This window comes from Heliangelus exortis, chromosome 10, assembly GCF_036169615.1.
Source record: "Heliangelus exortis chromosome 10, bHelExo1.hap1, whole genome shotgun sequence".
Lineage (NCBI taxonomy): Eukaryota > Metazoa > Chordata > Aves > Apodiformes > Trochilidae > Heliangelus > Heliangelus exortis.
In genome coordinates, this window is record NC_092431.1 from 22,352,189 (window position 1) to 22,375,989 (window position 23,801).

Consider the following 23,801-nt stretch of genomic DNA (forward strand, 5'->3'; position numbering starts at 1 on the left):
ATTCCTGACAATAATTCTTCAAATTTTGAAAGATTATAAAGTTTTCAGTCTAATTATGATTAGATTGCTGTGTTTACAGCAGGAAGAATTAATAAGCATGAAAAAACAAGCAGGTAAAACAATAGCCTGTATTTTTCCTAAGGCTTTTTTCACCTCACAAAAAGTTAAGTTAACCATGATTTCCTTTAAAAAAAATTTTTTTTTAAAATCAATATTACTCAATAGAAGTCAAGCTGTAAATCATGAAATTTAATCACTGTTATGCTCTTACTGCTTAAGTTCATAAAGAATTGGCCATACATTTGACCAGCCATGTCCAGCTGTCTTTACTTTATAGCAACTTCACAGAAATATTTTAATAAAACCCTACAGATCAGGTGTAGCAACCAATAAGTATTTCATCTACATCGCTGTTCAGAAAACTGGATTTGAAAATTATTTGGATTACACTCATTAAATTCTTGAGGGCATAAACCAATTATTGCAGGGTTAATAGATGCAGGAGATGATAGATGGTTGGAGGTTTTTTCTAAGTTTTCACTAAATTCATGATCAATAGTTGCAAAAAAATGTCCAGAAGTAAAATCTCCATCATTCTGGAAAGCAGACAGAGCAAGGCATGGAATAATACATGAAAGAAAATCACAAGTGCAATCAGACTGGTGTAGTGGGACACAGCCCTCTGTGACTCAGCATCAGATATTTTTGTAATGTGGGTGAGCACCCAAGTGATTTGTACTGACCTGTTTTATTAAAAAATGTTTTAAAATATTTTAAAAATTAATGGATTTCAATGCAAATGTTCTAGGCAGTAAAAATTCTACATATCACAGTCCCAGTATGGATTAACATGATTAGTTGTTCTGACAGCTTATTTAGCAAGCAAGGACACTGCCATAGCAGAGATGAGGCTTGAGACTCTGCTGTGCCCCTCTGAGCCTGCTCCAGCAGTTGCTGCCCACACTACAGATGCCCTAAAACGAACCTCAAAGGTGTAGAGGAGTGGGGGGCTGCACCCCTCAACACCAAATTATGAGATATTTCAGAAACAATTCATGCAGGTTCCATGAGGGACTAAGGTCATTCTTCTCCTCCTAGGACTCTAACCATTAAGATTATAGGGCTTTGAAAAAGAGGTAATGAAAAATGTACAGATTTTCAGTACAGAAAATACACAGGATAAACATAAAGTAAACTTGACTTAAAATTAAATGCCCATCAAGTGAACTTTAATATAAAATGAAACTTCAGTGAAAAAGAGGGTGGTTTTCTATCTATATCAAGCATGATACTGAACCTTTTCACTAAATCCACACTGATCATTTTCAAATTACTGTAACGAAGGAATGCCTTGATATTACTTAGCATTTCTAACAAGCTGAGATTAAAAAAAAAAGCAGTAGATACACAGTGGCATTACAGTAATTATAACTTACCAATATGTATGTAGCCATTTTTATATAATCTGTTAAGAACCAATGTTAAAATGAGTCCAATGTTCCGGGAATTATAGTAAGTTAGGTAGATAATCCATCCACAAGACAATATTGTTGCTGTTGAAAGATTAAAACGAATTAAATATTTTGAAGTATGTTGACCTAGATAAAAGCCTTACCTACTGAGACTATAAAGAACAAGAACAATCTTCCTACTGATAGGACATTCTAATGGGTGTTTTCAGAGAGATGGTGTAAAAAAGGTGTAAAGAGATGGGGAGAAAATAGAAAAGGAAACGGGAAGCTCAGAAATGTCGTCCATTCTCCAACATAAGAAAAAAAGAAGTCCTTCTGAAAACCTGCAAAAAGCAACACGTATTTCATTGCATCATCCCTTATCATCCAATAATTTAAATTTTGGGGATTAAATCATAACAGTCATTTATTTTATCAGAAATCATACTGCTTTCTTTCTCCACCTTTCTCCAAAGCATGACCTGGAACTTAAATTTATAGTCTTTCATATCTTAGCCCAGAAAGCAACATTATTATTTTTGAAACTATTTCCTAAGTTGCTATATCCTGGCAGTCCCTGGGTTAACAGAAATCTGTCAACAGTTCAAGGATGGAATTCAATAGGAAAAAAAGGAAATAGCAATCCAATGAGAAACATATAGGTCTGCTAATCCCCACGGTAATTTTTACTTCAGTTGATTAAGAGCTAGTAACCTATTTCTAACTATAAGGGTTCTCAAAGCTTCCAGAAGGACAAACCCAGAAGGAATGGGACTGCCAGGGAAAGGAATACTTCTAACTCATTTCACTGATAATTACCATTCTGTTTCATCCACAGCAGAGTATGACAAAATTAATTTTTGTATTTGAGGTATTTCTACTCATTATACTAACTGAACTTTGTAACAGAACTTTTTAATTTATGTATATGCTTCATACTGAAAACCTTAGATTAATTGTGTCATTAATGGAAAAAGTGAAGTGCAGAAAGTCATACGGGCATGATGCCTTCACTCTGCAGAGAGTTCAGATGCCTAGTCAAAAAAACAAAATCACCAACAAAACAAAAAAACAAAAAACAAAAAAATTACAAAAGCAACCTGTCCTTTAACTGCTCCTTCATTTTTGCAGTGGGATGGTCAACTGCCATGTAACAACACCTGTGCTTTGACGAAAGATGAGGTAGAAGAGAAAGACTTTTGACTTTGTCTTTTCCTTACTGGAAAACTGATCCCATGGGGCAAAAATTCAAGCAGCTCATACACACAGGAGGCAGGTAAGCTGCTTGACACATAAAACACACCAGATCTGTGTGAGTGATTACACAGAAAGAAGACAAGGAAGGCAATGAAAGAAATTGTTCTTAACTTTCACTGAAGGCACACTCCCAGGACAGTGTTCACCTCCCCTCACTTTCAGGTGAGTATGTTACTTGCTGCTGGTCTATCAGTGTAGGGAGAAAGGTGGGATGACTCATATCCAAGTAATAAATTTGGGACCAAAGTTCAACACTTACTACACCTAGCTTCTAAAAACCTAAAGTCAGGAAGGAACCCTCTTAAGGTGACATATGCTGAGAAAAACCAGCAACAAGGGCAGTCTTGAGGCACTACAGTCCTAATCCACTGCCTTTACCACTAGTTTCACCTCTGCCACAAATTGTAGCCTATTCTTTTATCTCCTCTCACCAGATCAGTCTCTGCTGTTAAATGACAGACCACATAAACTCTCAACATCTCTTTATTCTTGATTTTAAAAGCCTCTTCATTGAAACTACATGCAAACTACATTTCAAAAGTTTCATTATACATGATTTTAAGAAATTATTCTAAAATTGAGCAACACCTCTTTGAGAAGCATGTTCATTTCTAGAATTCATCACCTGTTTCACCATTTCCTGCACCATCCCTCACTCCAGGTCCAAGAATGAAGGCTGAAAAGCAGGTATTATCTACCTTTGGAAAAGTCAGAATTCATCACATACTTCTAGCACTCTCATCCAGACCTGAACACCACTTCATTTTTATGAACACATGTTCATAGATTCAGAAAGTAAAAGTACCTACACACAAATCTAACCAACAGCACTAGTGTTACAGAAAAGCCAGCATACCTAAATCAAGCACATTTACAACAGCTCATAACCAAGTATGTGATGATTTGGCTTAAGGGCTTATTGAGGCACGTGATTTAGACCAGAAGTCAAGTCACTAAGCACTTTATATCACTTTATACGGTATTCAAGCTATACCATATAAAATGGCGTATCAGTATAATGAAGTTGTTGTATACGCCTGCCATGCATTACAATGCTAATCCTTTGTTATGGTATAACAATGATCAACAGATTACTCTGATGCTATTTCTTTTCTTTCTGAATTATTTAAGTAGCCTTGTTATACCTTACCAGACAGCTATATGACAAATGAAACCTATTTCCAATGTTCTGACATAATTTGGTAAGAAATTAAATATTGGTATGACAGCATTTAGAGAAGGCACACAGACAAAAACATTTAACAAAAAAGATTAGATTCACCTTACCTACTAACAACCAAACAACGTTGGAGTCGTGTTCTGTGAGGAAGTCTTCCAACTGTGTGATACTTGGGACAAAGCTATCGTTTTTCCTTTGATCCATTGCTAAGTTGTTTTTACTGGTTTTGCTCCAGCACCTATAGAACTGAAGAGGAAAAAACAACCAAAAAAACACCCACTAAAATTAGTAACAAGTCCAGTATAGTTTAAAGAAAAATAAGTACATACCATGTTAAATAATCTCTAGCAGTCTGTTTCACACAAGTACCAATTTACTTGGCTTATTCCTTCAATAGCATCTTAACATCTTCCTTATTCTCAGCTACCCTTTCTTCTACTCTAGAGCTCCAAAAACACTTCCACCCATCTCTGCTGAAATGGGCAGCTTCCAGGCACCTGCCTCCCTAGAACAACTCTTATATCAACAAAATGCCAAACTACACTCTCCAGATTTATGACCCTAAATGCTCTGTACAGCATACAATAGCAAAGAAATTTACAAAAACATTGAACCACAGCAGTACCTCAAAGGTAAATGAACATGCAAGTAAGCCTCCTAACATTCAAAAAAGGAATACAAAACAAGACTGGACCCCTGCCTGCATGGCAAAGCTGAAGGAGACTCTTTCAGGAGCTATGGAACATTCCCATAACCTCCTAATCCATCAGTTCTGCTTAAGGATGAATTGCCATCAACTTACAAAAAGTGACTACATAGTGTCTGTTCTAGAGAAAAAATCCAGTCCTTCTCATATTACTTATTCAAATCACCTATAAATCACTTTGCAACCGGGTTATATTAATTAAGTATGATTAGCAGGGAGTAGCTCAACTCAGTAACATCTTCAATTACACAACAGTATTTTGCTTGCATTAGATTCATGTGAAGTTTTCTAACTTTGATATTAGCTGTCAAGCATTCTTAAAAGAAGCTAAGCATCAACTCTGCTTTTTAAAAAAAAAAAAAACAAACCACCACAACAAAACCAAAACACTTTCAGATCCTGGTAGCCTGACTTCCTAGCAGTATCCAACGTTACAAATATCTTTAAAATTTTTTTTAAATGAGGTTATTTCTTTTCTTTATGAAGTGCCTGATGTTGTCAGTCAAAAGCTCTAGAACAGAAAACTAAGTTGGAAAGACCTTAGTTTTTGAGCAGCATTTCATCTTCAGAGTAATCAGTAATTAGAAGTGTTAGCAAGAAAACTAACAATATATCCAGGTTTTCCTGTAATATCCACACTGCCTCTCACTCATAACTTGAGTGGCCAAGTGCAGGTAGCTGAGAGGTGTTGCAGGATTTAAATCTCTGGGTACAGTACATACAGCATGGAAGGCATCATCTGCTTCCTAATGCAAGTTGACATGTGGGTTTTTTTATTAAGGTACTGTGAATGTCTTAAAGCAAATCACAGTGCCATTATGTGATTTAATTTGTTGTTCTAACAGCCTTCTAAAACAAGGGCTTCTTTTAAGTGTGTGTGTGCGTGTGATGGTTATTATTCCTCTTTGTAGGGAAACTAAGTTAGTAGCTTCTTTATCATCACTACTGGAAGTGATGTCTGGTGTATTGGTATTGGATTTTTTTGTTGTTTGGTTCTGTTTATTACTTTCATGTTCTTTCCTCCTCATTAATTCCCTCTTACAGTAAACGTAACAAACAAATTGTTAGCACTTATTCTTTGGACTCCCATTTTAGTTCAAAACATAGGCTTTTAGTTCAATGTACTGTGTATACCCAAAGGCAGGGAAGAAATAAGTGCAATAAGGGCAGGGGTTTTTCATCTTTTTCCTCATTTTTGTTTCAAGTTATGAGTGAGAGGTAGTGTGGATATTACAGGAAAAACTAGATATATTGTTAGTTTTCTTGCTAACACTTCTAATTACTGATTATTCTGAAGATGTAATGCTGCTCAAAAACTAAGGTCTTCCCAACTAAGTTTTCTGTTCTAGAGCTCTTGACTGAGAGGATTAATTCCTGCAAAACATTAACTGTGTTGTACTTTCCAGGAACACTGACTCAAAGGTTGATGAGCCTGTAGTTTATATTTATGTTGCTACTGTATTCTTCTGAAGTACAAATACACTATCCAAATCTTAAAGAACTAGGTTTGGAGTCTGAATCTTACTATTGACACAAAAAAGAAAGCACACCAAAGAGGAGGAGAAACCCTGAACCTCACATTTAGCTCTCTGCGCTTATTGGCACCATTTTCCTCAGTTCTCTGTTACAGTTTACGTGATGAGCTCACTCAAAATGGCGGAAAACCATTCAAAACCATGACAAGTGATTTGGTTAACTTGCCTTCCCCTCTGCTTTTTTTTGTTTTTTGTTTTTTTCCTAAGCACACCTTTACTATTCAGTATGTCATTTGTGGCTCTCATTAACCATAATTGTTCATACATGCAAAAAGTATTAGCTTTCTCCTGGGAGGAGGACAGGAGAAGAGAAAGATTCTGTGGAACTCAAATGACAGAATCCCAATACTTGTATTTATCTTCACAGCAGTCCTTTAAAACATCATGTGGTCTTTCTTCTGCAAATGAGATGTCCAGAGCAAGGAGACTTAAAGGCTAAACACTCTATATATGATGCCCCAACTCAAACACTTGGGGTCTGCTTTTCAGGTTGTGTATGTTTAGAGCACTTGGCATGTTCAAAGCAGACAGCAGACTGTCTTGAAGATGTGAGGGTTCAATAGTGTTGAGGATTTGCTCTTCCTGGTCAGACAGGCATTCTTTATAGCAGAAACACACAGTTAACACACTTTAAAAAATTATTTTTAATTACTTTTGTCACACATTAATCCATTTTTCTCAGTAGTAAGATGATGCAAGGGATGTTACAATCCTGAAGGATGTGCTTCGTTTGCAGCCTGCTTCCAGCATTCCAAACTTGATCTAATTTTCACAGCAAATATTCTACTGACAAGATGCACACAGCAATTCTGCCCTCAAACACATTGCATCCTCTTTGTACCTTATACCCAAATAAAAAGTAACTCTTCTTTTTTTAAGCAAAGTAGTAAAACTCAGGCCTATTTTCTTGCCCTCTGCTATTGCTTCAGGTAACAACAGCAGTAAACTGTAAACAAACTAAACAACTGCTCTAATTATACTGGTGAAATCTTGCTACAACCTTCTGCGGAAACAGCTGAGCTGAAACCACAGCACAGAAGCACAAACCCTAACAACAGAACCTAGAGGATTCTGTTCTCAGTAGAACAGAAATACAGTAGAAATAAACAAGAACTCTTCTTATGTACACACATGTATAAAAAAATATATTCCTTTTTGGGTTTGATCTCAACAACAAGGCAATGGCTTTTTTTCCCCTCCCTTTTTAAAATCTGAACTGCTGCATTGTACCTATAACTTTTTTTTCAGAACTACTTCCTTTAAATTTCTTCTCTGACACATGACCACAATTTGGGCCATAAAGCAAACTAAAAATGAGTTTCACAGCTACATATACCATCATCCTTAGTGAACTACATCTAGGTCTTCATTAGCATCTGCCCCAGTCCACAGCCAGCCCATGGATTTTGGTGGAGCAACAAGTGCTCTAAAAAGTTATGAAGAAGATAAGAGGTTAGTAGGAAAAGGCAGAATATCTCAACAGGACTATAAACACAGGATAACTCTGCAAACTGCTAGCACCAAGCAGTCAACTTTTGCCTACTTCCCACGAGACAAAATGATGCAAAAGGACAATTACCAGAGAGCAGCTGATGCACATTTCACATGCCAAAGTTTTCTAACAGCATTCCCAAAAGCAGTGACTTACTTAAGCTTGTCACACACAGGAGGATGAGAGCCCTCTCTAGAGAAGTCCTGGAGGTGCAGGTACCTTCCCCCAATCAACCCAAGGCAATCCATGACCAAAATCTACTCATTTATGAACACTGTCAAATTGTGCATATTAAGTTCATGATACTAAGCAAGTAACTTCAAACATCTGTTTAGAAAACTGCATAATTAGGCCTTAAACCCAATTTTTATCAAATATTGTTTGAATAACTTATTAACACATTTTCACAAGAGGGCCACTCCCTCATATACTTCAGTTTTTCTCCCCAGATGCCAAAATTTCTGTCCCAACTGTTGATCTGGTCATTATGTTTTACACATTAAAAACTGCAAAAAAAGACTGCATTACTACAATTAATAAAAGCCAAAAAAAGTATAATTAACTAATTAAATTATACAACAGAAGAACTGCCATGGCAGCAATTATACACATAGATATATCTGTTGCAGTTAACTCTGGAAGTTTCCATAAAGTTCAGTGAAGGCTGCTGTGGAGGTGTTTCTTAAGATGGGAAACAAATCCAGATATAGTTTATATCTGGGATATTTGCTACATGTGAACATTAAAATTGTCCTCCACCCTATCAACTTTTAAGAGCACATGAAATTAATAAATTACATCAGAATCTTTTTTGTTGACAATGTGAAATGCATTCTGTGTTAAGTGTGTGTGTGTGTGTGTGTGTGTGTGTGTGTGTGTGTCTCTGTGTGGGTGTGTGGGTGTGTGCTTCTGTGTGTGCCTCCCTGGGTGTGTGGGTGTGTCTCAGACCCCGTCAGGGCCGCAGGTGCTGGCAGTCACCTCTCACCAGCCAGGGAAAGGAAAAACGAAACTTTCCTCACAGACCAAACAAAACTGGAAGCACCTCAACTCCTGGCCACTGACCTGATGCTTTCTGCAGGGCGTAACCCTACAAAAGACACATGCAATGGGGGAAAAGACAAACCAAAAACCCAACCAGAAACCCGTGAAACCGAGTTCCTCACGCACCGCTTCCACGGAGAGCGGCGGGGCCCGGCGGGGCAGGGGGAGGCCCGCCCGTTCCGGTCACTCATCCGCCCGCCTGTCCGAAGGCAGCAGCACGCGGGGACTCCGCTTCCTCAGGACTGGCGAGCGCGAGGCGAGGCGCTGGCCCCCCCGACCCCTTCCCCGGCCCGACCCGCGCCCCACTCCTCAGAACCCTTTCCCCGGCCCAGTGGAGTCCCGTGCCGGCTCCACGGGACTGCCGGGCAGCACCCAGCTCCTCTCAGAGCCGCTCCGCGGGAGAGCTGCTTTCGCCCTCACAGAGGCCGCCGGCGACGCGGCCTGAGAGGCCCAGAGACAGCGGCGGGGCCGACCCCTCCGCACCACCCCGGTGGCTCCACAGCGGGCCGAGCCCGCCTCGGCCCCACTTGCCGCGAACCACCACCGCCGACCCCCGCACTTACGCCATCGCCCTCCGCGACAGCTTCACCACAGATCCGGAAGCGCCGGCGACAGCGGCGGCTGCCCAGGCCCTCCGGTACCTCACGGCGACGGCCAGGCAGGGCCGCCCCGCCCACAGCGCCGCCGGAGCCAACGGCGAGACGCCACCGGCCGGCGGGGCCAATGGTACGGGCGGCGGCTCCCAGAGGGGGCGGGAAAAAGGGGCAGCACCACCAATCGCAATGGGCGGCGGCCACGGGTGTGTGCGCGGGAAGGGCGGGGCGGGGCGGGGCGGGGCGGCCTCTCCCGTCCCCTCACAGCGGGAGCGGGGGGGTGCGGGGGGGGCGGCAGAGGCATCGCGCGTGCGCAGGCGGAGGCGCAGCTGAGAGGGGCGTGGGTGCCACCGGGAGCCGGGGTTTGGCGTCGTGGGTTCGGTGCAGGTACTGGTACACGCAGGTCCTCATTTGCAGTCTCTCCGGCCGTTCCTACACCTGAAGGACGTGTCCGCCGCCGGCACAGCCACGTTTGAAGCGTCCCGTGAGGTGAATCGCTGCCGTGCGGTCTCCCGCCGCTGAGCACAGGCCCTGGGGCTGAGGGCCCGGTCGATCCCCAGCACATACCACCTCCGGTCGGGCAGACTGCCATCATTTCTTACTTGGGAAGCACTGAAGTGTTTTGCTTCCCCAGGAGCTGGGCTGCCCTGTGTCCCGGTTCCTCTCTGCTGTTTCCTCCGATGCAGGGGGACAAAACTCGACCCTGAAGGATAGACAGACACGAAGGTGATTGTCAGGTTTTTTAAGCACATGCAGGGCTGTGACTTGACTGCCAGGTGTCGCAAAACAGGATAAACGCAGAGATTCCTTTAAAACCACCCAGGTGTGCATCCTGCACACTTTTGAGTAGTGGATGGGATGTAACTGGAACAGTAACTGAGCATCTGTGTCTCTCTGAACCTCTGTCCCCATAGTACTTACACGCTTGGGATTTGTACTAGATCTGAGGAAGCATTTCTTTACTGAGAGAGTAGTCATGTGCTGGAATGGGCTGCCCAGGGAGGCTGTGGAGTCACCATCCCTGGAGGTATTAAAAAACCATGTAGCTGAAGTGCTTCAGGACATGCCCTAGTGAGATGGTGGTGATGCTGTGTGTGGTTTGTGTGTTCTGCACTGATGGTTGGATGCAGTGCTCTTAGACATCCTTTCCAACCACGACAATTCTGTGATTCTGTGATTTCTTGAAGCCAAAGTGAAACTGAGCCCTGCAGGGCAAAGGACTTGTGGCTCCTCTTTGCAAGTCTCATGTTTTTGCCTCCTAACCCCACGTTGTCTCAAGCAGACCACACAGAGAGCTCCTTGCAGAGCTTTCAGCTGGACTGGCAAACTGCACGCTGATGCCACTCACTGCACAAGGGCATGGATACCCCATGGCACTTGGCATGAGCTCTCAACCTGGCACAGAAAGAGGGCAGTGGGATTATCCCTTAAGCAGCATTGTAATCTTGCAGTGCTGCAAACCAGGGGCAAACCCTCACCCTGGCATCCTGAGCAGTGGTGACTTGGTTCCAAACAGCTTCAGGCATCCTCCACCCAGCAGATGAACTACCATCAAAGCAAGTGTTATCTAGCGAGGTTTATATTTCATGTTTTTTGTTACATTCTCATCATACTAAGCATAGTTAGAAAAATATTATTTAAATACTTCTGGTTTTCATAGTGAAGACCCCCTTTCCACCTCATTCCCTGCTGTTGCTGGAGCCATGCACTCCAGTGATGCTCTGACCTGCTACGCCAAGGGGATGGATACTCAGGGTCTCAGGAGGCTCTTCCAAATGTTTTTATCCACATGATGTCTAAAGGCTTTAATGAGGACCATGCAGCTAAGTCACATGAAGAAATTTCAGCTCAAAACTAGCACTAGAGCTAGGAGAAGGTGGGCCTTTGCATGTTGTAAGAGATGGAAAGAAAAGCTTGAATGCTGATACAGGCCTGGGTAGAAACCTGAAACATGAGTTAACACAAGGAAAAATATTTACCCCTCTAGACTTTGAACCTATTTGTTTCATAAAGGGCACTAATATTTACCTTCTCTGAAAAAGAAACCTGCACTTTTTTCTCAAGAAAATATTTTCATTTTTGAACAGGCCATGCTAGATTTATTTTTATCAATTACAGGGCAGAATGTGTCCCAGAACAACCAAAATAAGGCAGAGGGAGAAATTGTTTCAGTTCTTATTGTGGTACCACAATTTAAAGCTAGCAGGACTGATATAGGAAAGCCAAGATAGCTGAAATTCTGAGCATTACCACAGTTCCAGTGGTAGCAAGGAAATTCAGAGACTTTGAGTCTACTTGTGCAACAGATAAAATCAAGAACAGAAGTTATTCCAGACAGTATTTTTACAAAAGGCCAGCTTAGTCCAAGATGCTGCTGTGTGTATATAAAACATTAGTACGTGTGTGTATTTGTGGTGTGCACTCTAACAGCCTGCTTCACTTTGCCTTATAGCAGCCAGCAGCACTGTGGTTTTAAATGCTTTCAGTCCATTTCTGTGCTAATGCAGTCGTAGTAAGTAGTATTTCCAAAACAAAGAGTAATTTTAGCACTGAGTGGCAACAGTTTTTTATCATTTTAAGGTTCGTATATGTTCAGTTTTCAGATTCTTTTTTTACACCTGAGAGTTATTTTGTCAGCATCGTTTGGCTTGGTCTGACCAAATTTGGTCTTTGCAGGCTCTCAGAGGACCTCTCCTATGGATGATTTCCGTGGCTCACTGTGGCACAGAGTTTTGGGTGCTGGGATATTGTTTTTTATGTGAGCACTTGGTGTTACATGGAGGTTCCTGACCCTATGAGCACAGTTCCTGGGAGGCTGGGATGTTGAGATTGATTGCCTGCTGCTTTTTTGAAGATTGCTTTTTTTTTTTTTTTTTTTTTTTATGTTTATCTGTGTTGCTGATTTCTATCACCAGCTTCATTCCTTCCATTGCCTCCCGTGACCTTTTGGGGGAGTGTCCACAGTTTAGCTCCCATTTCCCTCCTGCTTTCTTCTCCTTCTCTCTCATCTTAAAAGAGTTTTCCCTTCACTTTCTTCCATTTAAGTAATCATGCTGGTTTGCTTCTTTCAGCTCTTTTGTACACCGTTGCCAGACAATAAAATGTACTTGGCATCTGAAATTTATTTATAGACATTACTTTTTAAAGGCAGCAAAAAAATTTAACATAAACAAAACCACTTGGGTAACAAGAGAAAAGAGTTGATTAACCTGCTTTTTCCTTCTGTAGTCCGGGTGATGATTTAGATGTGAAGGGCTAAGAAAGCCTCTTCCAACACAGTGAAGGTGTCTCAAGATTAGCAGAGAAGATACAGTGCACTTTTATATGATCCAGTACATTTAAGGTGGAGTGCCATAGTGACTGTCACATATAGATTCACATTTTATGGGGAGGGGGGGGCTAAGTCAGGGGTTTCTTTCAGTCCTGACTGCTCTCTAACATACCAGGCTCATTTGCCTTTTGTGGTGGAGGTGGCAACTTCCGATGGCATTATGTACATGCACACAGCACAGAGGGCTGAATGCTGTCCCTGGGGTATGACTTTCCAAGCTTGCCCAAGTTTTTCTCATGGTCTAGAAAACAGAGAATAGTTCATTCTTAACTCTTTGCAGTGGATGATGTTGCACCCTTAGTTATCAACACAGGAATTGAAAGTAGATTTTATAAATCTTGTCCCATCATGTAATTTTCAAGTTAAGGAAAATTATAACCCTGGCCTCTATGGTCTAAATTATTTCACTTTTTCCTCAGAATAATTATTTTTGTGTATAAAGCTCCAAGTCTTGCTTTCTAAGGAAAGAGTAGTTGCGTAAAAGCATCATCTTTAAGTTACTTGTACCTCTGTTTTGCAGTGGAATCTAAGTCTTGTTCTAAAAGCTCCCAAGCCTTTTGATTTATATATTTTATCTGTGGATGATACCAACCAAGGATCAAAGCCAAGCTGATGTTGAGGCTGCCAGAATTTATTTATACAGAACCAGAAACAGCTGGGTACATGACACTATTTAACAAAAGAAAAAATGGGACCAGGAACATCTGCACTCATTTCCCAGACTTCTACTACTTACCTTGTTGGAGCAGCTGGGTACTCCTGGTGTTTTCCAGGGAAACAGAACAGTTGCTGAACAGTCCCATCCAACATTACCTGGATATTTGCTGATACAACCCCTCCAAGAGTAAGGCCTGGGCACACCAGTGTGCCACCTCCAGGAACGTGGCAGAAAGCCTCCCATACCAGGCAGTGCAAGAGGAGGCAAGGCCCCGGTCCCAGATGAGACCACAGAAGCTTGAGCCTTCCCTTCCTGCTGCTGCTCCTGTCCTCACCCTGTCTTCCATCACCATGCTTCATCTCCACCCCCTAAAGCAACCACACTCCTGCAACAGCCCCCTGACAGTCTAGGTAAGCAGAATCAGGATTTTACCTGAATCAGAAGCTGATTCACCAGCATTGGCTACTTTATGAGTCAATTCATTTAATCCGGGAAGAGTAAAGAGCCCCTTTGTAGTCTTCATCAGATTGAAAAATCCTTGTCAGTCAATCCTCTCGCAGGGAGCTCTGTGGCAAAATTCTTAGGGAATTGCTTTCCTGGTGCTGTGTTCAGTATCATGGGAGTCTGCAATGTAGACACGGACATCTCACACCTTGGGCTTGGTGGACCAAGAGCAGCACAAAAAAAACCACTCTGAATTTAAAATATATTTCTCCCAGCTCTGAGAAAATTATCACAAATAAATAGAAAAAAGCATGTTACTGCTGATCTGTGTTTTTATGAAACTAAATTCACTCTTCAGTTGTGCTTCATCGAGTGTTTTGAAATTGCTGGAGCTGTGAGTATAAATGGAAGTACATTTGGAAGTTGATTTACAATTTCTCTAAATAACTTCAGTGTTTACTGTAAGAGTTCATTCTAGATTACATTAAAAACAAGCACTGATCCTAGACACAAATAAATATAAATACTCCTTATGCATGATATTTGTGACACTGCAAAAACTCACTAGAACACAAGCTAGAGGCCAGTAGCTGATGGATCAACAACACTCATCCTTTAGCTCAGTTGCAAAATCTGAAATTCTTTGGTTCTTTTCATCTGAAGATAAAATCACAGACACTCAGTTCAGAAAACAATATTCATAATACATATTAAGTACATAATTTGCCAGAGCTGGAAGACATTTATTATCAATTACAGATTTGATTTATGCTATACTTGACTTTTCAGTACTCACAGTGTTGTCTTAGCTTTCAAAGTCCAAGGAGCTTCACTGAATGTTGGTCTTTCAGTGGAAGTTTTCTGTCTCCTGGTGTTTCCAAAAACTGATTCCCAAACAGGTTCCTCCTGAGCTGGGAAAATTCCTCCTTGGTCTGAGAGTAAGTTAGTGGTGTCTGGATCTGTATACTCAGATCTTACATGAATATAGGAAAAATAGAGAAGAATCAAGGTATTCTTCATTAAATCCCTCAATAAAATGTAAATGACAATATAATTTACCCTACACAAAGGATATACTGTCATACTCCTCTCATGCAACATAGTTTTCACTTTGATTAGCAGTCAGAATCGTATATTAAAATCACTAACACAACATGTTAGCTTTTATTTTGCTTTTTCCAAAAGTTTTATAAACCTTTTCCTTGTGATATGAATAATGAATGTGATTGTAAATCAGCACTGATAATAACACTGCATTTCACAGCAGGTGCTGTTTAGCCAAATTTGTAGGAAAGATCTCGCATATCTCCTTCAGACCTCTTGCATACAGATTAACTTGTGAGGAAACTGGCATCAAACAACATAAAATGAATGCTGATTTCAGCAGGCTCAGGGCTTAGCTTGTAGAAGCCAGAAGCTTTTACCAACAACTTGTTAAAATTCATCTATCAGAACTGGTTTCAGATGGCACTAAAAATTTTGGAAAATGCCAGGTGGAAACAAGCAAACAGGTAAGGATCTCATGAGGTGCCATCACTGTGTCCTGACAATTACAAACACATCCTTGAGTTGCCTTATGTTGCCCCTGCACATGCTTTTTTACAAAATCCTTCACTTACTATTTTAAAAACCCATCTTTCTTGCCCATATCCCACATCAATCACTAAATAAAGCTTAATTGTGTTACCACTTCCTTTTTTTGGTATGGATTCTTTGGGTATGGATTATAACTTCCTTACTATCAGGGAAATTGTTGCTATTAAGGAAGTTGTTACAGTCCCAGAGATTTCCTTTACACTAATGTGTTTTCCGGTGACCTGTTCCTCAGACCTGTTAAAAACCCGTGCCTGGCTTTGGGTGTGTGTTTGGAAGCCTCAAAGGATCCCAGGCAGCCTTCTTGCTCTCTGATGTGACCTCAGTGCCACAACATGCACAACAGGTAACAGCAATATCAGCACTGCAAAGCTGCATCTTTTGTCTTTTTCTCCCCATTTTGTTTCTGCGTACGGATTTATGCTGCCTTTTATTGAGTGCCTACAGGCCTGCAAAATAATTGTCAGTCTGGTAACAACAAGCAGTTATGTCCATTCCTTCAGCATTTACATCTTCTAGCTGTACAATGTCACTTTATTAACAACACAAGACAATATGGTGTTCTGTTGGTAATAAATGTCATCAGATCGCAGGTTAGCTTTAGTTTTTGTTCTTAATTTTTTCTTTCAGTTATTCCTGCTCTCAGAAGAAGTGGATTGTACTGAAACACCCTATTAGAAGACTTTTTGTGCTAGATGTATAGGCAAATTGTGTAAGCTTTTTGTCTAACCAATCTAAAAGCTATTTTGAACATACAATAGGAAGTATTTACCAAGTATGGTTTCTTTTTTAAACAGGAGACCCCATTTCTGGCCCTTCTAGTTCCCTAGAAGAATGAACTGGCACACAGCAAGTGGGTGTAATGCTGTGTTGCCAGAGAAAGTGGTGAAAGCACAGTCCTTTTGGTGGTTCATGACTATTTTTAACTTTAATTTCGTTTGTAATTATTTCCTTTCCTGGATTCATAGATCTGCAGTAGCCTGTTATATAAATCTCATCTATCCCATGTTACAAATAATTTTGGCTTAGATTCTGTGTCTTTCACTCTCTGGAAATTCCCACAGGCTTAAAGTTTGGGTGTAGAAAGGCACATGCAGGATGTCACACCATGTTTAATAGTAGCTCTGTACTACAAGCCTTTTGTAATGTCAAATACCCACCTACATTTCTTTTAACCTCCTCTAGTGTTTTTGTTGCAGAAGCTGCTTTTCACTTGCAGCCTCGATGACTGCTGTGTAGTAGGATAATACTGAGACTTTGTGGGAGTTTATTCCTTTCATTACTTGCTCAATTTTTGGTTAAAAAAAAAAACAACAGGGTGGGGAATCCAGCAGTGAATTTTTCATGCACAAGTGCAACCTGCATTTTAAGGAGTGATGTAATTGCACAGCTGGGGGAATAATGGAGCTTAAGTGCAGTTTTTAAGAAGATCATTTAGAAGTGAAAGAAGAGACAGGAAAAAGTCAAACGTGCTGGGGGAAAAAAATTATTTGCTTAACAACAGTAATTGTGGCACAGAAAACCAGACCAAAAGCTCTCAAAATTGTGCTCATGGAGAGCTATGTAACACAGGAGGCAATGACTAGTCAGCTGTGCAAAAATATATCAATGCAACTTACCCACATTCAGCTCTTGAAATGCTGGTGCCCTGTGTGTCCAAGGGCTCTGGAAGTTGCCCAGGAGCTCCTTTGACACATTACACATCTGTAATGTCATCAGTTTCCAATCTTTTGGGGATAGTATTGTGCAGTTACCACAACACCACAGGGGTGACAACACCCATCAAGTGCAGTGCCTGCTCCTATGAGAAAGTCAAGTGACTGCTGTACAGGTATTTTCCACATCTTCTGAGAGTCTTCCAGGATAAACAGGAAAAATATAGATGAAGCACTGACAAAGCTGTAAGGGCAGTGTCTTATTTCACAGTAGATACCTCCACGTGTAAAGGCTATAGTGTTGTATTGAAAAGTTACTCATCTTACCTTCCAGGCTTCCAACACTTAAGCAAGGTGACTTTAAAAATGTTAATAAAAAAAACTAGCAGTAGAAAGAGGAGAGGAGCCATTTCAAGACTTACTGCTGTCAGGGAATTAAGTAATGAGGAGTCAGGATCAGCTGCAGAGCTCTGACCCACAGAAAACTGCTGAGTTCTCACTTCAGAGTCTGACCCAGCAGAACCCCATCCAGAGAGAGCAGAGCAGCACGTGCAAGCCTTGGCCTTGTTCTCTGTGCAAATGCTGAAAGTTTTGACCGTGGCATCCATGGGTTCCTTACTTGAAATTCTTTAGCAACTGGTCTTCTGCTAAATTGACAGTATTCCTTTGACCATAATAGTAATTGCTATTGCAGACCTAACAAAAAAGGAACTGCTTACTTTAGCACTCGTGTTTACACACACACACACACACAAAAAGCACCAAAAAAACAAACAAAAAAACCCTAAAAAACCCCAAAACCTACTCTCTTGTGAGTACTCCATTGTGGGTACTGACTTAGTATTTCAATCTAGAATGAAAATGTTCATCAGTCTACAGTCAGCTCTTGCTGTCAGGGAGCAGCCCTGTGGCATCTCAAGATCCAATGGTGTCCTCTAGATGTATTTCTCTTCATCACTGTCACTCAGAGGCCAACATCTGTCTCACTACAACCTCTGTTCAGGTAATTGTAGAGAGCAAGGAGGTCTCTCCTCAGCCTCCCTTGCTCCAAGCTGAACATCCCCAGTTCCCTCAGCCTGTCCTCATAAGATCTGTTCTTCAGACCCCTAATTATCCCCTTCTCTGCACCCTCTCAGCACCTCAAGGTCTTACACAGCAGTGCCCAAAACTCCACACAGTACACATGGTGCAGCCTTACTAAGGTTATCATCTATTCTTTTACCTATGTTCTGTGCTAGACTTTTAAGAAAGTATTGGCAATGTTCTGAGCTGTGAAAGTTCTTCCTCAGCCCTTCTGACTCACTTCCAGCAGCAGAGTAACATCTACAACCTTCTGTTCAGCCAAGAACTTCCTGAGGACTTGGTAATAGCTTTACAGTTACCCTGTTCTCCTAAGAGACATGCAGTGTTGAATTGAATGTGCTTTTTTTATCTTTGCATGTGCAGTGCTAAGTGGCACACTCAGAAAAAATAATTTGCATGGTTTCATTGACTGTTTCATTAAGAGCTTTCAAAATGAATCCCAGAATCAGTAGACCTACATTGCCCCAAACATCAGCTTCACACTTACCAAGCACTGAGATGCTTGTTCTGTAAAGTCTTTGGCTTTATCCAGGTGGATAAGGAGTCTTCACAGCAACTGTTACTGATATTGATAGCACTTTTTATAGACTCAGATACAAAATCATGTTTAAATTGAAGAATGACACTCCAATCCTTACTTGTATGCTTAATGCCTATCACTATAATTTCTTCTGCAAAACTGTGACTCTTTTCTCAGTAGATATAAATAGAACTGGCCACAGTTCTATTGCAGAATAACTGAAGATTCGTGATAAGCTCACATTAGCAGTATCAGTAGGTAAGCAGATCAGCTGGCACTTTTGTGCTCCCAAACAGCATGTGGCCCCGAGATACTGTTATCTGGAACTGAGCTCTCCTGCCTGAGAACTTACCATGGTCTGGCCTTGAGAGCAACACACCACAGAAAGCACATGGTTTAAGAGGCATTGTTTGCTTCCCCTTCCCTGTTGCTGGTTTGTAAGTTCTTCTCATTGCTCCTGCCTTTCACAGGACCACACAGAGCAGCAGCCCACGGAGCATGTCACCAACAGGGGCACAGGTTTGTAGGGACTCCAAGCTCAGCTTGCACCAGTGTACAATGGTAGCTCAGGTGCTGCAGAGGTCTGCTCCCTCCCAGCCTGCACTCACTGTATGGATATCCCCAGGAAAGCTTTTTATCATCACTTCAGGGGAGGCATATCTTACTTATTATATTTATAGTTTTACCTACTATGGAACATGAGCAGTTTTTCTTCCACCTAAAGCTTTACTTTTTTCCATCTAACGAGGCCTGCTTTTCCTGACTGTGTCGTGGAGGTTCAGCTTATTTTCTCTGAAGCCCATAAAAGAGAAAATCACATGCAGAGTCCCTCATTTGCTATACCCTGGAACTTCTGAATTTTCTGGCCTTTTTTAGAATAGATCTGTTAGTTAGTGCAAGTTCAGAGCAAAGAACTACAGTGACAAAAAAAGAACAACATTTTTCCACATGTGTAAACTTCTCCTAAGTTAATTACCAGTTTAAATTTAAAGAAGGAGGCCAAATCGTCTGTTGTTGTTCTTATTGAACTGCATACAAGACTGAATTGTATTATGGTACAAAAGGAAAGAATTTGTCATCATTAACTGTAATGTTTTCGGGAAGGAGGTTAGATAGGAGACTTAGCATCATTAGAGGTTTTTATCTAAAGATTTCCTGCCTCAAGTAATTGTTCTGAAGAAGTAAACACAGAGACATTATGTCATTAATTCTCTTTAATGAAAGTCTGTGGCAAGTGTTTTTTGTAGGCTCATTTGAAGAATTTTAACAAAATCTCTGTGGTTTTATTTATTTACTTATTTTGCAGATGCTTTGTAAAACTGTGACTGTATAGCATATTTGTGTTCACTATGCTGCTACTAGCTTAGTTCTTCAAAATAAAACAAGGCATCTGCTTATGGGATTCCCTTTCATACTTACCAGTGGCAATCTCAGGAAGCAACACAAACACAGGTTACAAATATGTTTTGGGTTTTTTATTTTGTAACATTAACTTCTAAGCATAGGAATCTGTTCTACTTGTAGACATATCTGTACCCTGCTATACTGTGTAGTCTATACAAAACATTCATAATGGATCACCTACTCACACACTACCAGTATCCATTGTTCAGTTATTACAAATACTCTTCCTGTTCTCTGTTCTTTACTGTTACTCCTTTTGGAAACCAACAGCTGCCATTCTGCAGGAAGCAGAACAGAAGTAAGAGAAAATGTGGTTTTTTTATGTAGACACACACAGACACATCAGTGCACACACCAGCACAGGAGAGCACTACTTTGAAGACTAACAGCAGCATCACTATTAAAAACATCCAATAGTTCTTATCAGAAAAGTCCATTTTCAACTGTTTATAATTCTAATAGATTTGAACTGCTAACATAGCCTGTGTATAAGGTAAATGGGGTTCTTGCTGTGAGAATTTCATTTTGCATCCAGGCTCTTCCCTGCCCTTCCCTGCTTCATGGGGTGAAAAAAAGCATAAGGTTGTCTGATGGAAAAATTTATCCCAGTGTATGGATACCAAGGGATAAACTGAAGCCAGGCTGGTACCTTCAGAAGTTCATTTGGCAGATCCCATCTTTGCAGTCTGCACTTGTTCTTCTGGGAGTTGGTCCATATTGTGCACCATTTGACAAAGTTCTTTCCATAGCTGCAGAGGCTCATTCTGCTGAGGAGAGTCCCTCACAACTCAGAGTAAGGAATATGAGGATTTCATTACCATTCCCTTTAATTTCTGCTGTGTTCTTTGTTCTTGTGCCATTAATACTTTGCAGACTATTTACCTTTCTCAGATCCCCCTGTGCACTGTGTGGTCTGAGTACCCTGCAGGACCTTTAAGTCTCCTTTTTCTAATCTGGTTTTCTGTACATTTGTTCACTCTTGGTATGGTTCACTTGCAGCCAGTAAATTAAACATCCTTTTTTTCCTACCTTTAGCATAGGACCTGATCCTCTAACAAAATTTTGGCCCCTCTTATTTTGTCAAGCAGTGTAAGAATTGTCTTTGCAGATTTTATTAAGATATTACCACCTGTAATTCTCAGCAGGGCTTAGGAGCATGGAAAGCAAGGGGGGAAATCTACCATTTGCTTTCTCCTTGCATTCTCACAGTGGAATTGCTGGTATGGAATCTCTAACACCAAAGATTTTTCAAATGCTTTAATCTTCTTCAGAATTTTCATTGAATGCTTTTTGGTTTCCTACATATGCATAAAAATGGGTAAAATTTTGGGAAAAAAAACTTGCAAAAATCTGTTTCCCAGTATTCTATAAAATAAAACCTTGCTAAACTTTTTTACTTAAAAATAAGATGCATCCTCTTTTTATAAACCAGCAAAACCCCATTATTTTCCTCCTAGAAATTTACACATGGCTAAGGGGAATAACACAGAAAATTCCTTTCTTAACAATTTTTCGGCAGATTCTGTTTCAGCAGAGAAATCCTAGGGGTCAGATGCTGCTTTACACAGAAAGAGGAGGTGCCTTCTGGAGACTCCTGGTCTCACCACACCAGGAGAAGTGGTGTTGAAGTTGATTGAAGCTGAAATCCACAGGATACAAAATGGGTGCTGGGGGGCAGTGGGAGGCAGGAACCACTCCCTGTACCATTTGCACTCCTGCTCCTAAGTACCTGTGTAGTAGCACTTGCACCACTCCATTACTGAGGACACGGAAGAGACTTGAGTGAGGCTGATTAAAGAAACTACAGCAAAGGCTTCATAGTTTCTCTCTTGTGAAGACTTTCTGCTCCAATTTTCCTGCTTGTTTGTTTCCAAAGGCACATCATAGAAGAGGGAGCTTTTGTTCCGTGTCTGTTTCTTTCTGAATAATGAGCAATCCTTCCTATTATCTGATTACTGCTTGCTACTGTCCAAATTCATTAACAATTAAAAAAAGAGAGGAAAATAATTATTTTAGTACTCCACAGAGCTGAATACCTCTGACAACACAGCTGCTGGACTGTATGGCTTGGAACATCTACTTCTGAGAGCTGCAGCTGTGGACATGTGGAGGACAGTAATGGTGGTTCTGAGCAAGTATATTCTCAAGACAAAACCCACTGTTTGTGCAGTTTCTTAGGATTAGCTTTGTAGGAACTAAAGTACTACAGGTTCCTGTTCTATGAGGTAGGACTCTCTTGGAAAAACCCAAGTCTCTGCTGGAGGTATTTTTTAATAGCAACCAAGCACACAGGTAGGATGTAGCTCTACTCCCACAAAGCAAAAATACATGAACGATTAATAAAAGGCCTTGAATTCAGGGGATTATTCTGCCTGTGACTTAAGCCTGAGGAGGATCATTATCACCAGCCAGCAGAGGATCTATAAATAACCCACGGAGCTGAGTTTAAAGCATTAGTTTAGCCTCTCAGCGGAAATTCAGCGTGTTGTGTAAGTGTGGTTAGAGGCAAATATTATCTTAAAGAAACTTATTGTTTTACTTCACAGTGGTAAGGAAATAAGCATTTATTATCAGAACAACTGACATTATTTCAGCCCATCACTAAGACTTCTGGCAGAATGGAAAGAAAGAGTGAGGCAAAGCTGCAGTTCTTCAGAAAGCACTTTTTCTCAGAAGTGGGGGGACTGGATGTTCTGATTCCGAAATGCCAGACTAACAGTTCCGGAAATCGATTCCGTCTGCCCTTCCCTGGGCAGGCAGAGCAGCAGCAGCAGTGCTGCAGCCAGCCCCACACTGCTGGGACCTGTCAGCAGGTCTCCAGGACACCTGGAATCAGTCCTGGGAGAACAGATGGTGCACCAAGTCACTCGCTGCTTCACCAAAGCTGACTGCAGAACTGCTGGGTGGGTAGGGTTGGGACCTTTGCAGGGTGGTTGTTTGTCCACAGACAAGCCAACCACTTGGTAGTTTTGCACGGAGCATTATACAGCCATTAAGTGGTAATTTTTTGTCACACATTCAGCCAGACTGGAGCACCCCTCACAGGCCTCTGTCTTCCTGTGTATCCCATCTACCAAGGCAGGGAGTCTCCTCTACCACACCAGATTTTGAAGAAATGTTGCTTTAATAAAAGCATCTCTAATGTGTTTCTATAAAGGCTGTGCACATATTCTAGCCAAGTATTTTGCATCTGCTTCAGCAAACTGTATAGCATATAAGGGCTTGCCAGCTTTATCAGATGGTAAAATTAGACTGTTAATCTTAGTTTGTGCATTCAGCTCCATGCTTGGTTATACGGTCCTTATATCTTTAGAGAAAAAATGCTGCATGTCTGCCAATGAGAACACACAATATTTTTCTTGCTGAAACAGTGATATTATCTCCAAAACTGTTGATAAATGCATGTGCAAAAGCAAAGAAGTCCTCTACAAAACTACTAGAACTGTGATAGTTGAAAAATAATTCTTGAATAGTCTAAGTCTTCTATTCTTACCAATTCAATAATATTCACTTGTTATTAAAGGCTACAAAAAGTGTTTGTTCTTAAGAGTGCTTGCAACCTCTCTGTTTACATATCTGCCTAGAGATACTGAAGCAGCCTGATACTTAAAAGATGAATTACAGGCAAGAGAGAAATGGCAAAAAAAGAGACTTAATACTTTTTTTTTTTTAATGCATAAAATCTGATTCACTGTACTTGGATAAAAGAAGTAAAATAGTTCAATGTGACTTCAGTAATCTCTATACCTGCCCATGGATGTGTTAGCAAGTGGCTTGAGCACTACCAGTGCAAGCTGCCTGTAGGGAAGCTGCCCTTGAAGCCTATGATTTGAGAAGAATAAAGGTGCAATGGCCACA

General features: G+C 40.9%; 1 protein-coding gene and 1 long non-coding RNA gene across 15 annotated transcripts in view; both read right to left on the bottom strand.

Moving 5' to 3' along the window:
- The window catches only part of BLTP1 (bridge-like lipid transfer protein family member 1), an 89,185-nt gene extending 79,858 nt beyond the window's left edge, over positions 1-9,327 (bottom strand). For all 13 annotated transcript variants that reach the window (XM_071753890.1, XM_071753899.1, XM_071753891.1 and 10 more), the window contains exons 1-3: positions 9,226-9,327; positions 3,996-4,134; positions 1,437-1,553 (exon numbers count right to left, since the gene is read on the bottom strand). In XM_071753890.1, the coding sequence (XP_071609991.1) occupies positions 1,437-1,553; positions 3,996-4,092 (214 nt within the window). In that variant the 5' untranslated portion in view covers positions 4,093-4,134; positions 9,226-9,327. The remainder of the gene's footprint in view (positions 1-1,436; positions 1,554-3,995; positions 4,135-9,225) is intronic.
- A 1,435-nt stretch (positions 9,328-10,762) lies between these two features.
- Positions 10,763-18,866, bottom strand: LOC139800609 (uncharacterized). 2 transcript variants are annotated; one of them, XR_011727837.1, is made up of 4 exons: positions 18,507-18,866; positions 16,901-17,136; positions 13,677-14,661; positions 10,763-12,827 (listed from the first exon to the last, which is right to left on the bottom strand). It is a non-coding gene; the product is annotated as an uncharacterized lncRNA (long non-coding RNA). The 2 variants fall into 2 exon arrangements; XR_011727836.1 differs by lacking the exon at positions 10,763-12,827 and having other exon boundaries at positions 13,202-14,661.
- Positions 18,867-23,801: the final 4,935 nt, after the last annotated feature.